Raw genomic sequence first — 16823 nt, 5'->3', positions numbered from 1 at the left:
ACTGCCTCCTGGTCCAAGTATAGGTTTTGCATTAGCATGATCAAGTGTTCTGGGATTCCCATTCTTCTCAGAGCCAACCACAGTTTGTTGTGATCCACACAGTCAAATGCCTTTGCATAATCAATGAAACACAGATAGACATTCCTCTGGTACTCCCTACTTTAAGCTAAGATCCATCTAACATTATCTTCAATACTTTTAGTACCATGACCCCTTCTAAACCCAGCCTGGATTTCTGGCATTTCTTAAGCTCAAGGAACCGAAGAACAAATTCAAACCTTAAGTTGCTATAATTAAGGATGCTTTAGGCCGAATATTAAATGATCCAGGAAGTATTAAAATAAGATGGAAAGAGTATAAAGAGTCACTGTAATGAAAGGAATTGGCAGACACAGAAAAATTTCATGAATCAACATATGAGCAAGAGCTGTGATATTTAAGGAAGAAGTTCAAGCTGCTTTGAAGGAATTAGCAAAAAGCAAAGTCCCTCCGGGAATAGATGGTATACCAGTTGACGTATTTCAACTAACAGATGCTGCCCTAGATGTGCTCACCAAGTTGTGCCAAGAAATCTGGAGAACAACCACTTGGCCACCTGACTTAAAGAGATCTATATTTGTTCCCATGCCAAAGAAAGGTGACCCAACAGAGTGTGGAAATTATCAAATAGTATCATTGATATCACATGCAAGCAAGATTCTGCTGAAGATTATCAAAATACGACTGGAACAGCACATCAACAGAGAACTTCATTATTTTAATTATATTCAAAATATCTCATTGCTGCCCTCACAAAAGAGTATCATTGCTGATGTCAGATAGATCTTAGCTGAAAGCAGAGGGTGCCAGAAAGATGTTTTCTTGTGCTTTATTGACTATGTAAAGACCTTTGACTGTGTGGATCATAAAAAATTATGGATAACATTGGGAAGAATAGGAATTCCAACAGACCTAATTGTGGTCAAGTGAATTGGATCTTGTTGAGCTTTTACACAGACCAAGAAGCTGAATAAAGTAACACTAGATGGTTGAAAATCAGGAGAGTGAATGAGGCTTGCATCCTTATCCTTTCTTCATACTTATTAAAACTGTATGCGGAACAAATCATTCAAGGGGCAGGACTGTAAAAAGAATGTGACATCAGGATTGAAGGAAGACTCAGTTATGCAGCATGCATTATGCAGATAACACAACCTTGCTTGCTAAAAGTGAAGAGGACTTGAAAAATTTGCTGCAGAAGATAAAGTGAAAATCGTCACTACTGGATCAATAGGCAACTTCATAATGTTGTTATAAAAAAAAATCATGATGTTGTAATGTACTGTTGAGTCAGAGCTGACTCTTAGCTGACCCCTCTAGGGAGTTTTCAGGAAGAGATTGCCCATCTTTTCCCATGGAGCAACTGGTGGATTTGAAGTATGTGCCATTAGGTCAGCAGCACAACTCTTTTTTACACTTAATCCATTAGAGTTCATCATCATGTTAGAAGGAGAGAAGATTCAAGTGGTCAGTAAATTCATTTTAGTTGGATCCACAATCACTACCCTTGACAACAGCAATCAAGAAACTGAAAGACACCTAGCATTGGGAAAATTAGCTGTCAGGGTCTCTCCAAAAATCTGAAGAGCAAGAACATCAGTTTAAAGACGAACATGTACTTCTTCTAAGCCATGATATTTTCAGTTGCTTCCTATGTGTATGGAAGTTGGACAGTGAATAAGAATGACAGAAGAAGAATCTGTACCTTTGAATTGTCGTTTTGGGGACTTTGTCGTCATGGACTGCCAGAAGTAAAAACAATTCTGTCTTGGAGGAAGTGCAAATGGTGTTTCTTGGAGGCAGGTATGGTGAAACTTCATTTCACATACTTTGAGCATGTGGTCACAAGGGATAAGTCTTTGGGAAAAGACTTATGAAGTCGGATGAAAACCTTTAAAAAGATGGATTGACACAGCAACTACTCCAAGGGCTCAATAGGGAAAGATTCAGATCTGGTTTTAATAGTGTCACTATGAGTTGAAGTCAACTTGGTGATACCTAACAGTAATAACTATCTCAGTTCTCCTCATCCCTCACTGATCTACTTCTTTGCTTCCAGGTCTTTACTTCTAATTTAGAATTTATTCTCTTTATACTGAGAAAATACAGAATGCTATTTTTTAAAAAAAATAAAAAGACTTGCCATCAGACAGAGTGCCCAACTGCTGTCTCTCTTATTTATCACCATGAATAGCACCTCAATTCATGAAATTTTCTGACTCAGTGTTTTCCTCTCCTTAAGAATCCTTGCTTGGATTCTTAGTTCTCATGTTCTTTTCCACCCTGTAGCAAAAATTAGAATTGTATAGGGTTAGGCTTGGGGGGAAAGGGGAAAAAATTGAATTTTTAACTTGCTTGCTTTCTAAAACAAATATAAAATTAACAACAAGTACATCCAACTGTAGGCAAAACACAAAAAGGGTTGCACCCCCATCCCATCTCATTTTATAGCAACACAGCTCTGCTGGCACATGTGGTAGTGTAATTCCTACACTACACAAGGAGAAGGACAGCCTCCTTATGATTGATGTGGCTCAGAAATTTCCTTCATTAATTGTTGACTAAATCTAAACATATTGCTGTGAAATACATCTCAACTCATATCAAATCTATATACTTACTGTTTGGGAGCAAAGCAAACAGATCTGTATGTGAATGGAGAGGGAGAAGAGCTGACTTTTAAAAAAATTATTGGTTTTTAAATATTCATAGCTTAAACAATTCCATATGGAGTAGTATTCATGTAAGGAATGTAACAACTATTTATTAAGGCTGTATTCTTCCTTGTATTAAGCCAGATTTCCAGGTATGTAAATTAGAACTTCAATATCAAATCATTTCATTAACATAAAAGACAAGAAAGAGAGAAGAAGGGGAGGAAGAGAAAAGGAAAGAGTAAAAGAAGGAAAATGCATGAGTTACATGTAATACTTCCAGTAAGTACCTTACTATTTACTTTACCTAACCTTTACTATAATCATGACTTTGCTCAAGATTTTAAGCTACCTGTATATGAACATCATTGTCGAGTCTATTATTTATCATGGGAAATGGAGAAAGGATTGAAGTTGTTAACAATTTCATCTTACTTGGATCCACAAAACACCCTTGTCACCAGCAGTCAGGAAATCAAAAGACGTGTTGGGGAAATCTACTCTCAAGGACCTCTCCAGAGCGATAAAGAGAAACAAGGTCAATCTAAAGACAAAAGTGCTCCTGATCCAAGCCATGGTCTTCTCCATTGTTTGCTATGAATCGGAAAGCTGGACAATGACTAAGGATGACAAAAGAATAATTAATGCCTTTGAGTTATAATGCTGAAAAAGAATATTGAATATCCCATGGACCACTAAGAGAACAGACAGATCTGTCTTGGAGAAAGTGAAACTACAGGTGCTCCTTGGAGGCAAGAATGGTGAAACACTGATGAGATGAATTGGCACAGTGTGTGTAACAATGGAATTAGGTGTGTTAAACATGGTGAAGTTGGCTCCAGACAGGGCAGAGTTTAGAGCCTTTGTTCATCAAATTGCTGTGAGTTATAGTCAAAATGATGGCATATAAGAACAACAACATAACACAACTTATCAGTTACCTTGTCTAAGCTTTCCTTAGAGATTGAAGTAAAATATTTAATCAGTTTTCTAATTAAATGTACTTCCTGCCATTAGACAGTAAATATTGTAACTCGTTCATATTTCCCTCCTTTTCCTTCATTGTAGGGAAGGTAGGGATAAATGTCTTGCACTATTTGCATAGCTTTTGTTTATTAAAAATCCTTCCATGTAAGGCAGTTTGATGTTTCCTCAGAAAGCTGAACATAGAAATTCAACATGACCCAGCTGTTCCATTGTTAGGTATATACATACTTCAACACAATTAGAACTGACAACACAATTAGAACTGAGACACAAACAGAGGTTTGTACTTCAATGTTCGTAACAGTGATATTCACAATCGCAAGGATATAAAAACAGCTCAAATATCCAACCAAAATCGAATGGTTTGAGAAATTTTGGTACATTTCTATGATGGAATACTATGCAGCACTCAGGAGTAACGATTTCAAAAAATACTACATTGGGAGAGACTGGAGAGCATTATGCTGAGTAAATAAACTCAATCTCATAAGCACAAATATCATGTAAGACCATTATTGTGAAAATAGAAGGGCGATTAGTAAAACATAAATGGGGGGTCCTAACAGGGAGAAAGAATGGGAGCAGAAGCATGGGGATGGGCATGGGGGATATCACAGGGTTGCACAGCTTGATGAATTGGAGGGAGGGGTTAAAGGAAATGGGGGGGGAAGGAGGAAATGACAAATACACACCCCCCCACACACAAACACAAAGACACGAATGGGAAAGATCTGGTGGGGACCTGAGAAGATGGGGTAATGGACATAATTCAATGGGAATTAATTTTATAGAACACAGTGTATGGGAATGATTGTATGAAACAGTATGAATGAAGTAAACTGTGAAGCACAAATGTTTATGAATTTTGTATGCAAACAATGTAAAATAAAAATGGTTTTAAATATTCTTCCATGTATTTATTTTCTCTTCCTACTTCATTTATTGGTTTTAGTTTTATATTTTCTAAATTACTTTGGCCCTGTTATAGCTATGTTTTTTAATGATCTTCAGCAGTTTTTTGCTTGCATGTGATATTAATGTTACTGTTAAATAATTTCCACATTCTGCTCTACCATCTTTCTTGAGAATGAGAACAAATATGGATCTCTTCTAGTTGGTCAGCCAGGCAGCTCTCCTCCAATTTCTTGGCATAGAGTAGTAACACATCCAGGGCTGTGTCTGTCATTTGAATGGCTTAAGCAATGCATATTTAAACGTTAAATAACAAGAAAAGAACTTTTTTGAATGAATTTTAAAATGGTAACTTTTTCATGTTTTAAAAATATCGGCTCTTCTTCCTTTCCATTCGCATATAGATCTGTTTGTTTTGCTCTCAAACAGTTCAGAATACAGGGTTGCTGTAAGTAGTAATGTAGTTCAGGGCAATGAGCTTGGATTTAGTCAACAGTTAACTAAGGAAATTTCTGAACCACAGCAGTCTTAAGGAGGTTGTCCTTCTCCCTGTGTGGTATAGGACCTGCACTGCCCCGTGTGCCAGCACAGCTGTGTTGCTATAAAATGGGCGAGGGACAATCTTTTTGTTTTCCTACAGCTGCAAGTTATTGTTATTAATTTTATATTTACCATTCATAAAACATGTTAAAACTCTCATTTTTTGCCACAGAGTGAAAGAGTATAAGAGCTAAGCAGCCAACCAACTAAGGAGCAGAAAAACTGTCAGAAATCTTTATTAATTGAGGTGCTATTCATGGTCATAAATAAGACAGATAGAACTTAGGAAATTCTGTCTGCAGGCAAGTCTACCTTTAAAAGAAAAAAAATCTGTATTTTCTCTGTGTAAAGAGAAATTAGATTCTAAATTAGAAGTAGAGGAGAACTGAGATAGTTGTTAGGTGCCGTAAAGTTTACTTCAACTCATAGTGAGCCCATGAAAACCAGATCTGAACCTTTCCCTATCCTGTGTCATCCTCACCACCCCTGATATGCTCAGAGTCCTTGTTATATATAGTCACTGTGTCAATCCATCTTTTTGAGAGTCTTCATCTGACCTTCCCTAAAATGAACTTAACTTATTATAATGCTCCTAGATCCCAATATTAAAGTCTCTGGATAAATGAGTGATTTGCTTAACCTTTGTGCGTTTAAGTTCTATCTGTTTTCATGCCAAGTTACAACCAAAGTGTATAAAAATAGCATTGCCCTGGTGATCTCCATAACCTAATCATTTTTGGGGTTTTTTTTTTAGGGTTGTCTTTGACCTTTCTTATGTCTTGGAGGAAGTGTTGTTGCTGTGCTGTTAAGTCAGAACCAATACCATAGTTGACCCTCCAGATTTTCAGAGACAATAAATCACAAAAGAGTCCCGTCCCTTCAGTGGAGCAGCTGGTGGATTCAACCCACTTGCCTTTGTGATTGCAGCACAGCTTTTAACCACTAGGCCACCTAATGATAAAATGTAGTCGAAATAAATATAAATTCCAATATCATTCTAATTTCTCAAGTTTATTTATCAAAATACTTCTAAGAGAGTTTAAGAAGGACACAAGAGCCCTCAGAACCTCTGCATGTGATTAAAATTGCCATCTGAAATGGAGATGAGGTCACCAGGGTGACTGAAACAGACTGACTGTAGGGAGAATCAGAAAATATAGGAGGAAAAAAACTGCCAGGCTTACAAACGTAAAACCTTCATCAGATCTACAGCTACAAAACAACAAAAACAAAAAACCCCTTCCCACATATGGATTTCATTTCAGCCACAACATTCCAGAAGGCTCTAATGTCCTCTGCTGCCGTCTATTGAGAGTAATAAAAAGGTAGTCACGACAATTCTAGAAATACCAACTGTTTAATAAGACATTTATAAAGACAATAGTTATATATTTTTTAAAACTTTTAAGAATTGCAGCACAACTTCTTACCACTAGGCCACCAGAGCTCCCATATTTTAAAACTTTAAGTCAAAAAGATAATTTTTATTGTATGACTGGAGCGTGACTAGCTTTAGGATTGGGTAAACAGATTTATTAATGGTATATGAAAAAAGTTGGGAGTACTGTTGCTAAAATGGAAACCTTTTTTTTTAGTTTGCTAAACTCTTATCATTTGAGGTAAACTCTATTGTGATAAAGATGTTGTGGATACTATGAAAAACTAATTGGATGAAAAATTACAGCAGCCTAAAATGGAGCATATATTACTGTTCCATTGAATTACACATTCCTGATGGCCATGCAATATAATTCTTTGCCTGCTATAAATATTAAAGATTTCACCTGCACCCCCTACAATTTGATTTTAAGTATATAAGTGGAAAACTTTTGAAAACATATATTAGAACTTCAAATTATGTTACATTAGAATAAATTTATCGTTTTACATAGGTTTTGCTAATGGAAGACTCAGAAAAATATGAAATATTCAGCCAACCAGATAGAGATGAATTCCTATTCCGTCTTTTCAAACATCTTTGCCTTGGTGGAGCCCTGTGTCAGTATGAAGATGTGCTTAATCCATATCTGGAGACAACAAAACTTATCTATAAGGATCTGGTGAGGTAATGTTGTTAGATCACACAATATGTAAGTCTCTAAATAAGTGAGTATATAACTTGTTTAACTGGTGGGATAAAGCTATGTCTGTTTTTATTCATGGTTATAACCAAAGTACATAAAAATAGCATTTCCATGGTGATCTCATCTTTTCCCTCCCAAGTTTGGTAGTATCTAAATTTCTCAGGTCACCTGAGTCCCCAGTTCATTTGTTCCTCATATGCTTCTTTTCCTTATTTCTTCATTTGTCGTCTTCTCTATCCTTATTAATAACTGACATATTTCAAGCATCTTTTTTCTCTCTTTTTATTTAATCCCGGCCTCCTTTGAAATTCAAGAAAACATTCAGGACATTTGCTTGATAAAAAGTAAAAATTAATGAATAAAAATATAATGAAGTATATAAATATACACATGTTGTTGTTGTTGTTATATGCTGTCAAGTTGCCTGTGACTCATCTCGACCCTATGTACAACAGCCCTAAACCCTGCCCTATCCTGTTCCAATCTCACTGCTCTCTGACACACCTACCCCTATTACCCAGTCACTGAATCAAACCACCTCATAGAAGGTCTTCCTCTCCTGTGCTGTCCCTCCACCCTCTCAAGCATGACATCCTCCTCCAAGGACTGATTCCTCCTTGTAATATGTCCAAAGTATGTCAGATGAAGTTTCAGAATCTTTGCCTTCCTGGTTTAACCTTCTCCACATATGTTTACTTATATATAACTATACACATATATGTAACACACACACACACGCACCCTCCAAATGTATTACTATCCAATCAAGGAAATTCCAGTTCACAGCAAACCTACAGGACAGAACCAAACTGCCCCACAGGGTTTCCAAGGTTGTCAGTCTTTACAGAAGGAAACTGCTTCATCTCTCTCCCATGGAGTGGCTGACAGATTTAAATTATCAGTCTTTAAGTAGCAGCACCATCATGGTTACTGAAAAAATTAAAAAATACGAATCCCAAATTTATGTAGCTTGTTTTAAATATTCTCTTGGAAGTGTTGGAGTTTTGGAGGATTTTCCCCCCTTTTTTCCCTCCCTGTTCTTTTTAAGGATTAAAGAAAGAGAAAACTTTAGAAACCCCTTTTTTTTGTACTAAAGTGAATGTTAACCAGTTGTATTTTTCATGGAGAAAGAAAATATATTCCTTGGCAAAGAAGGAAATAAGAAAAAGAACATCCTAAGTATTTGGGTATATCAAAAAGCAAATTACACTCTCTGTTAAAATTAAGGTAATGATTTTAGCTGAAGTTACAGAATTATCCAGACTGGGCAGCACATTATAAGCATTCATAAAAGTACTCTGGTGACAGTAATCCTTCATAGAGTTTAAATAAAGAAAATCCAGAAACTTAAAAGAAAAAAGTTTAATTGGCTATAATTACAAATTTGATAAATGTCGATAGCTGTAGAGGAGTTCAGGACTCTTCTTTATAGGGTCGCTATGAGTTGTGCTTGACCCGAAGTCAATCAACAACAACAACAAAATTACAAAACCGTACTTGAACAGATACCAGATAGTTTGAAAGTCCTGTGAGCACGGTTTTATTAAAGTTTGACCCAGTTGAGGTCTTGTAAATCTAGGAATATTTTTAAAATGGAAGAGCATCTTGTCTTTCACAGGATCAAGCTACGGAAGGAGGGAGTTTAAGAGAAGCCCACACTCTTTCTAACATATTCTGGCTGACTGCCATTTGAAAGCTAGCTCAGAATAAACAATAAAAAGCAACAATGGATTTCAGCCAGTAATTTTGGTAAAAGCACCATGTAATCTACCATATGTAAAAAACAAAACCAAAAAACCCAAAACCCACAAACTAATCTTAAAACATGTCACTTGGTATGCCATAAATTCCTGAAGCCTTATTTTTTAGTATTGCCTTTAGTGCAACTTGAACTTTTTCCTTCATTATCATTGGTTCTTGATCATATGCTACTTTATGATATGATTCAATGTCCATCATTTCTTTTTAGTACAGTGATTCTGTGTACTCTTTTCCATCTTCTTTTGATGCTCCCTGCATCATTCAAAATTTTGCCCATAGACCCTTCAGCATTGCAACTCAAGGCTTGAATTTGTTTTTAAGTTCTTTTAGCTTGAGCTATGCCAAGCATTTCCTTCCCTTTTGATTTTCTAACTCCAGCTTTTTTCCACATTTAATTATAATAGTATTGACAGCATTGTTGTTGTTATTGTTATGTGCCATCGAGTTGCTTGAGACTCAGCAACCCTATATACAAGAGCTCTAAACGCTGTTCTATCCTCTGCCAACCTAGCCGTCTCAAACGCACTCATTCCCACCACTCCAGTCACAGAATCGATCCATCTCATCGAAGGTCTTCCTCTCCTTCGCCGCTCCTCTACTCTGCCAAACATGATGTCCCTCTCCAAGGACCAGTCCCTCCTTGCAACATGCCCAAAGTATTGAAAGCATTAGCAAAAAAAAAAAAAGGCCCCAGAAATTGATAGAGTAGCAATCAACATGTTTCAATAAACAGATGTAGCCCTGGGCATGTTTACTAGTCTATATCAAGAAATTTAGAAGACAGCTACCTGGCCAACTGACTAGAAGAGATCTATATTTGTTCCCTTTCCAAATAAAGGTGATCCATCAGAATGTAGAAATTATTGAATAGTATCACTACTATCATATGCAAGTAAAATCTTGCTTTAGATTATTTTAAAATGACTGGAGCAGTACATCACTAGGGAACTGCGAGAAATTCTATCTAGCTGGACTCAGAAGAGGCCTTGGCAGAGGGATTTCACTGCTGATGTCAGGCAGAGGGATTTCTTTGCTGATGTCAGGTGGATGTTGGCTGAAACAGAATTGCAGGAAAATGTCTATTTGTGTTTTATTGACTATGCAAAGACATTTGACTGTGTAGATTATCATAAATTATTGCTAATATTGGGATGAATGGAAATCCCAGAACACTGATTTTTTGTGTTCACACAAAACCTACACATAGACCAAGAAGCTGTTATCCAAACAGAACAAGGGAACACTGCTTTGGTTTAAAATCAGGAAAATTGCATCAGGGTCATAACCTTTCTCCAAACTGTTCAGTCTGTATGATAAACAAATCATTCACAAAGCTCAACTTTATGTAAAGTAAGGTGGCATCAGGATTGGAGGGAGACTCATCAACAATGTGCATTATTATATATATTTTATATATATATACATCTATATATATAATATACATTATATATTATATATATAATGATATATATAATATATAGATATTACAGTCTTGCTTGCTAAAAGAGAAGAGGACTTGAAACACTTGCTGCAAAAAAAAAAAGTCAAAGAATATAGCCTTCAAATGAGTCACATGTCAACATTGCAAAAACAAAAATCCTTACCATTGGACTAGTAGGCAACATCATGATAAGTGGGGGGGAAAATGGCATCTTCAACAACATCATTTCACTCGAAACCCACAGTAGTAGTAGTCAAGAAATTAAAAGATGTGTGATGTTAAGACTATCTGCTGTCTGTACCTATTAAAAGTACTTAAAAGCAAGGGTGTCAGTTTCAAGACTAAGATGCAACTGATCCAAACAGAGATCTTTTCAATTGCTTCTTATGCATCTGAAAGTTGGACAATGAATATGGATGACAGAAGAAGAACCAAAGCCTTTGAATTGTGTTGGCGAAGTGTATGGAAAGAGAAATTATATTTAAAATACTCTTAACTAGATTTAGTACCTCTAGGAATAAAATCCAGGTGACTTAAAATTCAATTGGCTTGCTATTTAACTTACTCCTGTACCCCATAAATATGCTTCAGAGAGTTTTTTCCAGAGTTATTATTTAAATGTCTATTGTGGTGTGATATATAGAACAAAGCATTTGCCATTTCACCTATTTTGCAAGTAAGATTCAGTATGATTAATTGTATTCACTATGCAGGTCGATTGAAACTTCTAACCATTTGATTAGCAGTGCGGCTGCCAACACCACCAGGGTTGTTGTGTACCACTGAGTTGGAGCCAACCCATAGCTGACCCTCCGGCAGGTTTTCAGAAGCAGTTAATCACATGGGAGGAGATTGCCTGTCCATTTCCTACAGAGCAGCTGGTGGCCTCGAACCTTGTGGCTTCAGGATTGCCGTGCAGCTTCTTGCCACTAGACCATCAAAGCTCCCTTGCTATACCACCAGGGAAGCAATATGTAACACAGCAGATTCTTTTTATATATATTCACACGTCATTCTTATGTAATCTTAAACAGAATCCTATTATGCCAAATTTACATATAAGAAAATTGAGATTCAAAAATTTAATCTTAGTCTGAAGGAGCCATAAGGACACAGTAATTACAGTGCCATCCATTGTAAAAGTCAGTGAATCAAACTCATTAACTTATGTGAAGAAGAAATATAAGACAATCTCTTTCCTTAAAAATTTATAGCCTTGTATAAAGTCTGGGGCAAAATAGAAGAAAAGAGACTTTGACTTTGTTACATTTAATGTGATTTTTTTTCATTTTCTACTAGTTTATTTACATAATTCAAGTACATTTTTTCCAAGAACAAATTGTTTCAATTTCCCTCACTCCTCCACCTATCAAACTGTGCAACCCTATTATTAATTCTCCCCTCCCCCTGCACATCCTCATCCCTCTGCTTCTACCCTCTACCACCCCTCTTGATCCTCATACTCATTCTACAATAATAATTTTATACAATATTTATCTTTGTGGGACTGAGTTAGTTCACTCAGCATAATACTCTTCAGTCCCTCCCAAGGTAGGTAATAATTAACCAAATCATTATTCCTGAGTGCTGCATAATATTCCATTGAGTGAATGTACCATAAATTCTCAGTCCATTCGTTTGTGGTTGGACATTTGGGCTGTTTCCATGTTCTTATGATGGTGAATAATACTACTATGAACATTGATGTATAAATCTCTGTTTGTGCCTCAGTTCTCATTTTCTCAGAGTACACTCCAAATAGTCATATGGAATTTCTATGTACAGCTTTTTGAGGAAGTGCTAAACTGCCTTCCAGAATGGCTGTACCATTTTACAATCCCACCAATAATGTATAAGAATTCCCATCTCACCACATCCTCTCCAACATTTATTACTTGCTGCCCTGTTAAATGCAACAATGAGTGAATGGAAACCGAAAATCTATGTAAATATTCATTAAAATAAAGTTTTTTTAAAAAAAAACGACTTTGCCACTGTTACTGGAGTAAGGTGGTTCCTCATTGTGATTTTGATTTGCATCTTTCTTATTGCCATTGATTTGGAGCATTTCTTCATGTGTCTGTTAGCCATTTTACTATCTTCCTCTGTGAAAATTCTTTTCTTTTGCCCATTTTGTAATTGGGTTATCAGTCTTTTTCTTGTGGAGGCCTAGGAGTATTTTGTAAACTTTTGTTATAAGACTCTTGTCTGAGATGGCATTACCAAATGTTTGTTTCCAGTAGGTTTTCTTTTCACTCTGTTGGAAAGTTTTTGATGCACCCAAGAATTTCATCTTTAAAAGGTCCCATGCATCAATCTTATTCTCTTCAGATTAATACGATGATTTTGTGAATAAAATTGTACTGCAGAATTTCACTTTGCCAGTGTTCATAGTGCAAAGTAAGAAAGCCTTCTGTTGTTTAGATAAGAAATGCACAAAGTCCAAAGTTCTAGGAAGGGCAGAGGAAGCACCTTCAATTTAGAGGTTTTATGAGATGGTGGAGGAGATTTTTGGATGATGACCAGGAAGCAAATTTAGAGGAAGATCTGATGGATATGGAAGTGGTTATGGATTTGGAGATGGCTATAGTAGATATTGGGAACTCTGGTCATGTACTTCCTTGCACCATTAATTCAAAGGCTGTGCATCTCCAGCGGTTCAAATAAAAAAGCAGTTTTGTGGGAGAAAGATAAGCAGTGATTTAAAGCATCAGTAACCTGATGGAGGGTCTCTGTGATGCAGAACCAACTTGAACTCAGTGACAATTTTTTTTTCTAGAATAATGAGTATCGAAGAGAATCTGGAGGTGACAATTATGGATACAACCCTTGTTGTGAAGGAGGAAGAGAAGATATGATGAAGGATCTGAGTATAGCAAACAGGATAGGTGCTATGGAGGTTGTCATGATAACTGTTGTTGTTATGTCCCCTTGAGTCAACTATGACTCATAACAACCCTATCAACAATAGCTCTGAATTGCTCTGAACCTTGCCAGATCCTGAGCTAGCCTCACCATCTTTGTCATCCTTAGTCATTGTCCAGCTCTCAGTTGCATAACAAGCTATTGAGAAGACCATGGCCTCCATCAGGCTCACCTTAATCTCTAAACTGACATCCATCATTGCTCTTTAACACGAGAAGAGATCTTTTACAGCAAATTTTCCCAGAGTAACTAATCTTTTGATCTTCTGACTGCTGATGCCAAGACTGTTGACTGTGGATCTAAGTAAGATGAAATCATTAACAACGTCAATTCATCTGTCATGATACTGCCTATTTTGCCTGGTGGTTTTCTCTTGATGTTGAAATGCAATCTTTATTGAAGGATGCAGTCTTCGACATTCTGCAGCAAACATTACAAGCTCTCTTCCGTTTCAGGGAGCAAGAGTGTGTCATCTGCTTAATGCAGGTTGTTGATGAGTCTTTCTCCAATATTGATGCCTTATTCTTCTTCATAAAATCCAACCTCTTGAATAATCTGTTCAGCATATAGATTGAAAATGTATGGAAAAAGAATCCCTGACACACTCCTTTCTTGATTTTAAACCACTCATTGTTCCCTTGCTGTTTTCGAACCACAGTTTCCTGGTCTAGACATAGGTTTCACATGAGCTCAATCAAATGTTCTGAAATTCCCATGCTTCTCAAGGTTAGCCACAATTGGTTTGATCCACACAGTCAAATGCTTTTGCCTCATCAATAAAACACAAATAGACATCCTCTGGTATTCTCTGCTTTCAGCCATGATCCATTTAACATCAGCAGTAGTATCCCTAGTGCCACAGCTTTTTCTAAATCCAGCTTGTATTTCTGGAAGTTCTCTGTTAATGTACTGTTCTAGCTTTATACTGGATAATCTTTATCAAGATTTTGTTTGCGTGTGATTTTGGTGGAGTTGTTCAAATTTCCACATTCTATTAAATCACCCTTTAGAGAATGGAAATAAATATAGATTTCTTCCAGTCAGTTGGCCAGGTAGCTGTCCTCCAGATTTCTTAGCACAACGTGATGAGAATATCCAAGGTTGCATCTTTTTGTTGAAGTAGCTCATTTGGTATTCCATCAATTCATGTGGCCTTATTTTTTGCCAATTCCTTTAAGAGTAGCTTGAACTTCCTCCTTTATTATCATTGGTTCTTGGTCATATTTTATTCTTGGAAAGATTCTCTGTCAGCCAATTCTTTTTGGTACAGTGCCTCTCTTTATTCCTTCCATTGTCTTTGATGCTTCCTGGATCATTTAATATATTGCCTACAGCACCTTTAAGAATTAAACTCACTGCTTGAATTTGTTCTTCAGTTCCTTCATTTAAGAAATGCTCAACAAGTCCTTCCCTTTTGATCTTTTTACTCCAGCTCTTTGCCTTTTTTTTTTTGTTATAATATTTTGCTTTGTCTTCAAGACCTGCCCTTTGAAATCTGTTCAGTTCTCTAATTTCGTCTCAAAAAACAGGTTTGGAGCATTGAACACTAATGCCTCAAACAACTATGACAACTGGGAATATGACTATAACTGTATGATACCTATGAAGGAGGAAAGGATGGAAATTACAATGATTTTGAAAGTTATAGCCTAGTGTCTAAGATTTATCACTCAGAATTATCTTTCCTAGGCACAAGATTCACTGGTGGGGTTTTTTTATACTAAAGTAACTATTGTATTAAAGAGAGAGGATTAGGATGAGATACAAGCCCCACCCTATTAGAAGCTGGGACCTCAAGGGACCTCAGTGCTAGGTGCTTTTCTCTTTTGGAAACACTTACTCATCTGGGACATAGCTTCTAGCTTCTCACTAGTCTCTGCACTACCAACCTGCATTACCCACAGCTACCACCCCGCTGTACCACAACTGACAGCTGACGATGGTCCTCGCCCATCATTCATCAGTTTCTCCAAAACACACCTGCAGTATCAATAGTTACATGAGTCATTACCCTGATGGGTCTGGGTAGACCTTCTAGCAAATCACTGGACCAAAGGGACGTAGAGGAGCTAGGAAACTGAGAAGAAGAAAAAAAAAAAGAAAAGGAGCTACTGATGTCAGAAATCATGGATTTATAAGGCAGGTCAAGCATTTATGACACTATTGAATTGACACTTCTTATAACTGGTCTGCTACTAATCTTAGCAGACTGAATTATAAAAACATATAGCACGCATCCTTCTTAGTATGGTCCAGTGAAGAGTGGAAATTTTTATGTTAGTAGAAACATAGACCATAAGATAAAGTCAACTTTGGTCTGGTAGACCCTGGAGGACCTAGAGGTTTTGGAAGGAGGAACCAGTATTGAGCTTCTTCCTATTTATCACTGGCTTCACTGTATAAATAGGAGAGGATAAGAGCCCTAAAGTTACAGAACAGCTTCAGGTTATCAAAATAACAATGTTAGGGAAAGTCTCACCTCAATTATGCGTAAATATACAATGATAGAACAAAAGAAAGGAGTGTGTCAGGGTCATCTTTCCATACCTCTTCAAATCATTTGGGAGGCTAGACTTTATGAAGAACAATGTGGCATCAGGATTGATGGAACACTCACCAACAACCATGCAGATATCACAACGTCACCATCAGGCCAGAAGGCACCACCATAAGAGATGGGGAAGAAATTAAGATTGTTAACAATTTCATCTTGTTTGGGTCCACAGTCAACATTGTTGGCATAGCAGTCAGGAAATGAAAAGGTAAGTTGCATTGAAAAAGGCTGCTGTCAAGAACCTCTCCAGAGTGCTAACAAGCAATATTGTCAGTCTAAAGGCTAAGATATGCCTGATCCAATCATGGACTTTACAACTATTTGCAATGTATCTGAGCGCTGGACAATGACTAAGAATGACAGAAGAATTGATGACTTTGAGTTGTGGTGTTGGTGAAGAGTATTGAACATACTGTGGACTACCAAGAAAACAAACAGATCTGCCCTGGAGAGGGGAAACCAAGCTGTTCCTTGGAGGCAAAGATTTTGAAGCTCCATCTCACATACTTGGGCATGTTGCCAGAAGGCACTAGTCCTTGGAAAAGAACATCGTGCTTGAAGGTGTGGAGGGACAGTGCAGGAGAGGAAGACACTGCATGAGATGGAGTGACACAATGACTGTGGCAATGAGGCAGGTGTGTCAGAGACAGAGAGATTTGCTCAAGATAGGGCAGTGTCTTCCTCCAATCCTGATGCCACATTTCTTTCTCCTCATAGAGCCCAGCCTTCCAGATAATATGTTCTGCATATAGATTTGAAAAGATATGGAGATAGGACATATCCTTGACACACACCCTTCCCAATTTTTTTTAATTATTATTAAATTTTATTAGTTTCAATGAACATTCACAGGGATTCTGGGCTTTCCCTCCTTCATTGCCGCACCATTCTCTCCACCCTCCTCCCCAGTTTGTTCTTCTTCCCCG

At 37.1% G+C, this 16823-nt stretch overlaps 1 protein-coding gene across 1 annotated transcript in view; it reads left to right on the top strand.

Moving 5' to 3' along the window:
• Positions 1-16823, top strand: part of LOC102875649 (chromosome unknown open reading frame, human C11orf70) — a 78767-nt gene that overhangs the window by 55533 nt on the left and 6411 nt on the right. Inside the window, exon 5 of the mRNA XM_006887319.1 lies at positions 7025-7197. Coding sequence (XP_006887381.1) covers positions 7025-7197 — 173 coding nt within the window. The remainder of the gene's footprint in view (positions 1-7024; positions 7198-16823) is intronic.

Source organism: Elephantulus edwardii, unplaced genomic scaffold, assembly GCF_000299155.1.
Source record: "Elephantulus edwardii isolate Elephantulus edwardi_28Jun2011 unplaced genomic scaffold, EleEdw1.0 scaffold00056, whole genome shotgun sequence".
NCBI lineage: Eukaryota > Metazoa > Chordata > Mammalia > Macroscelidea > Macroscelididae > Elephantulus > Elephantulus edwardii.
The sequence above is the reverse complement of the archived record's forward strand: the minus strand, read 5'-3'. Positions and strand labels throughout refer to the sequence as shown.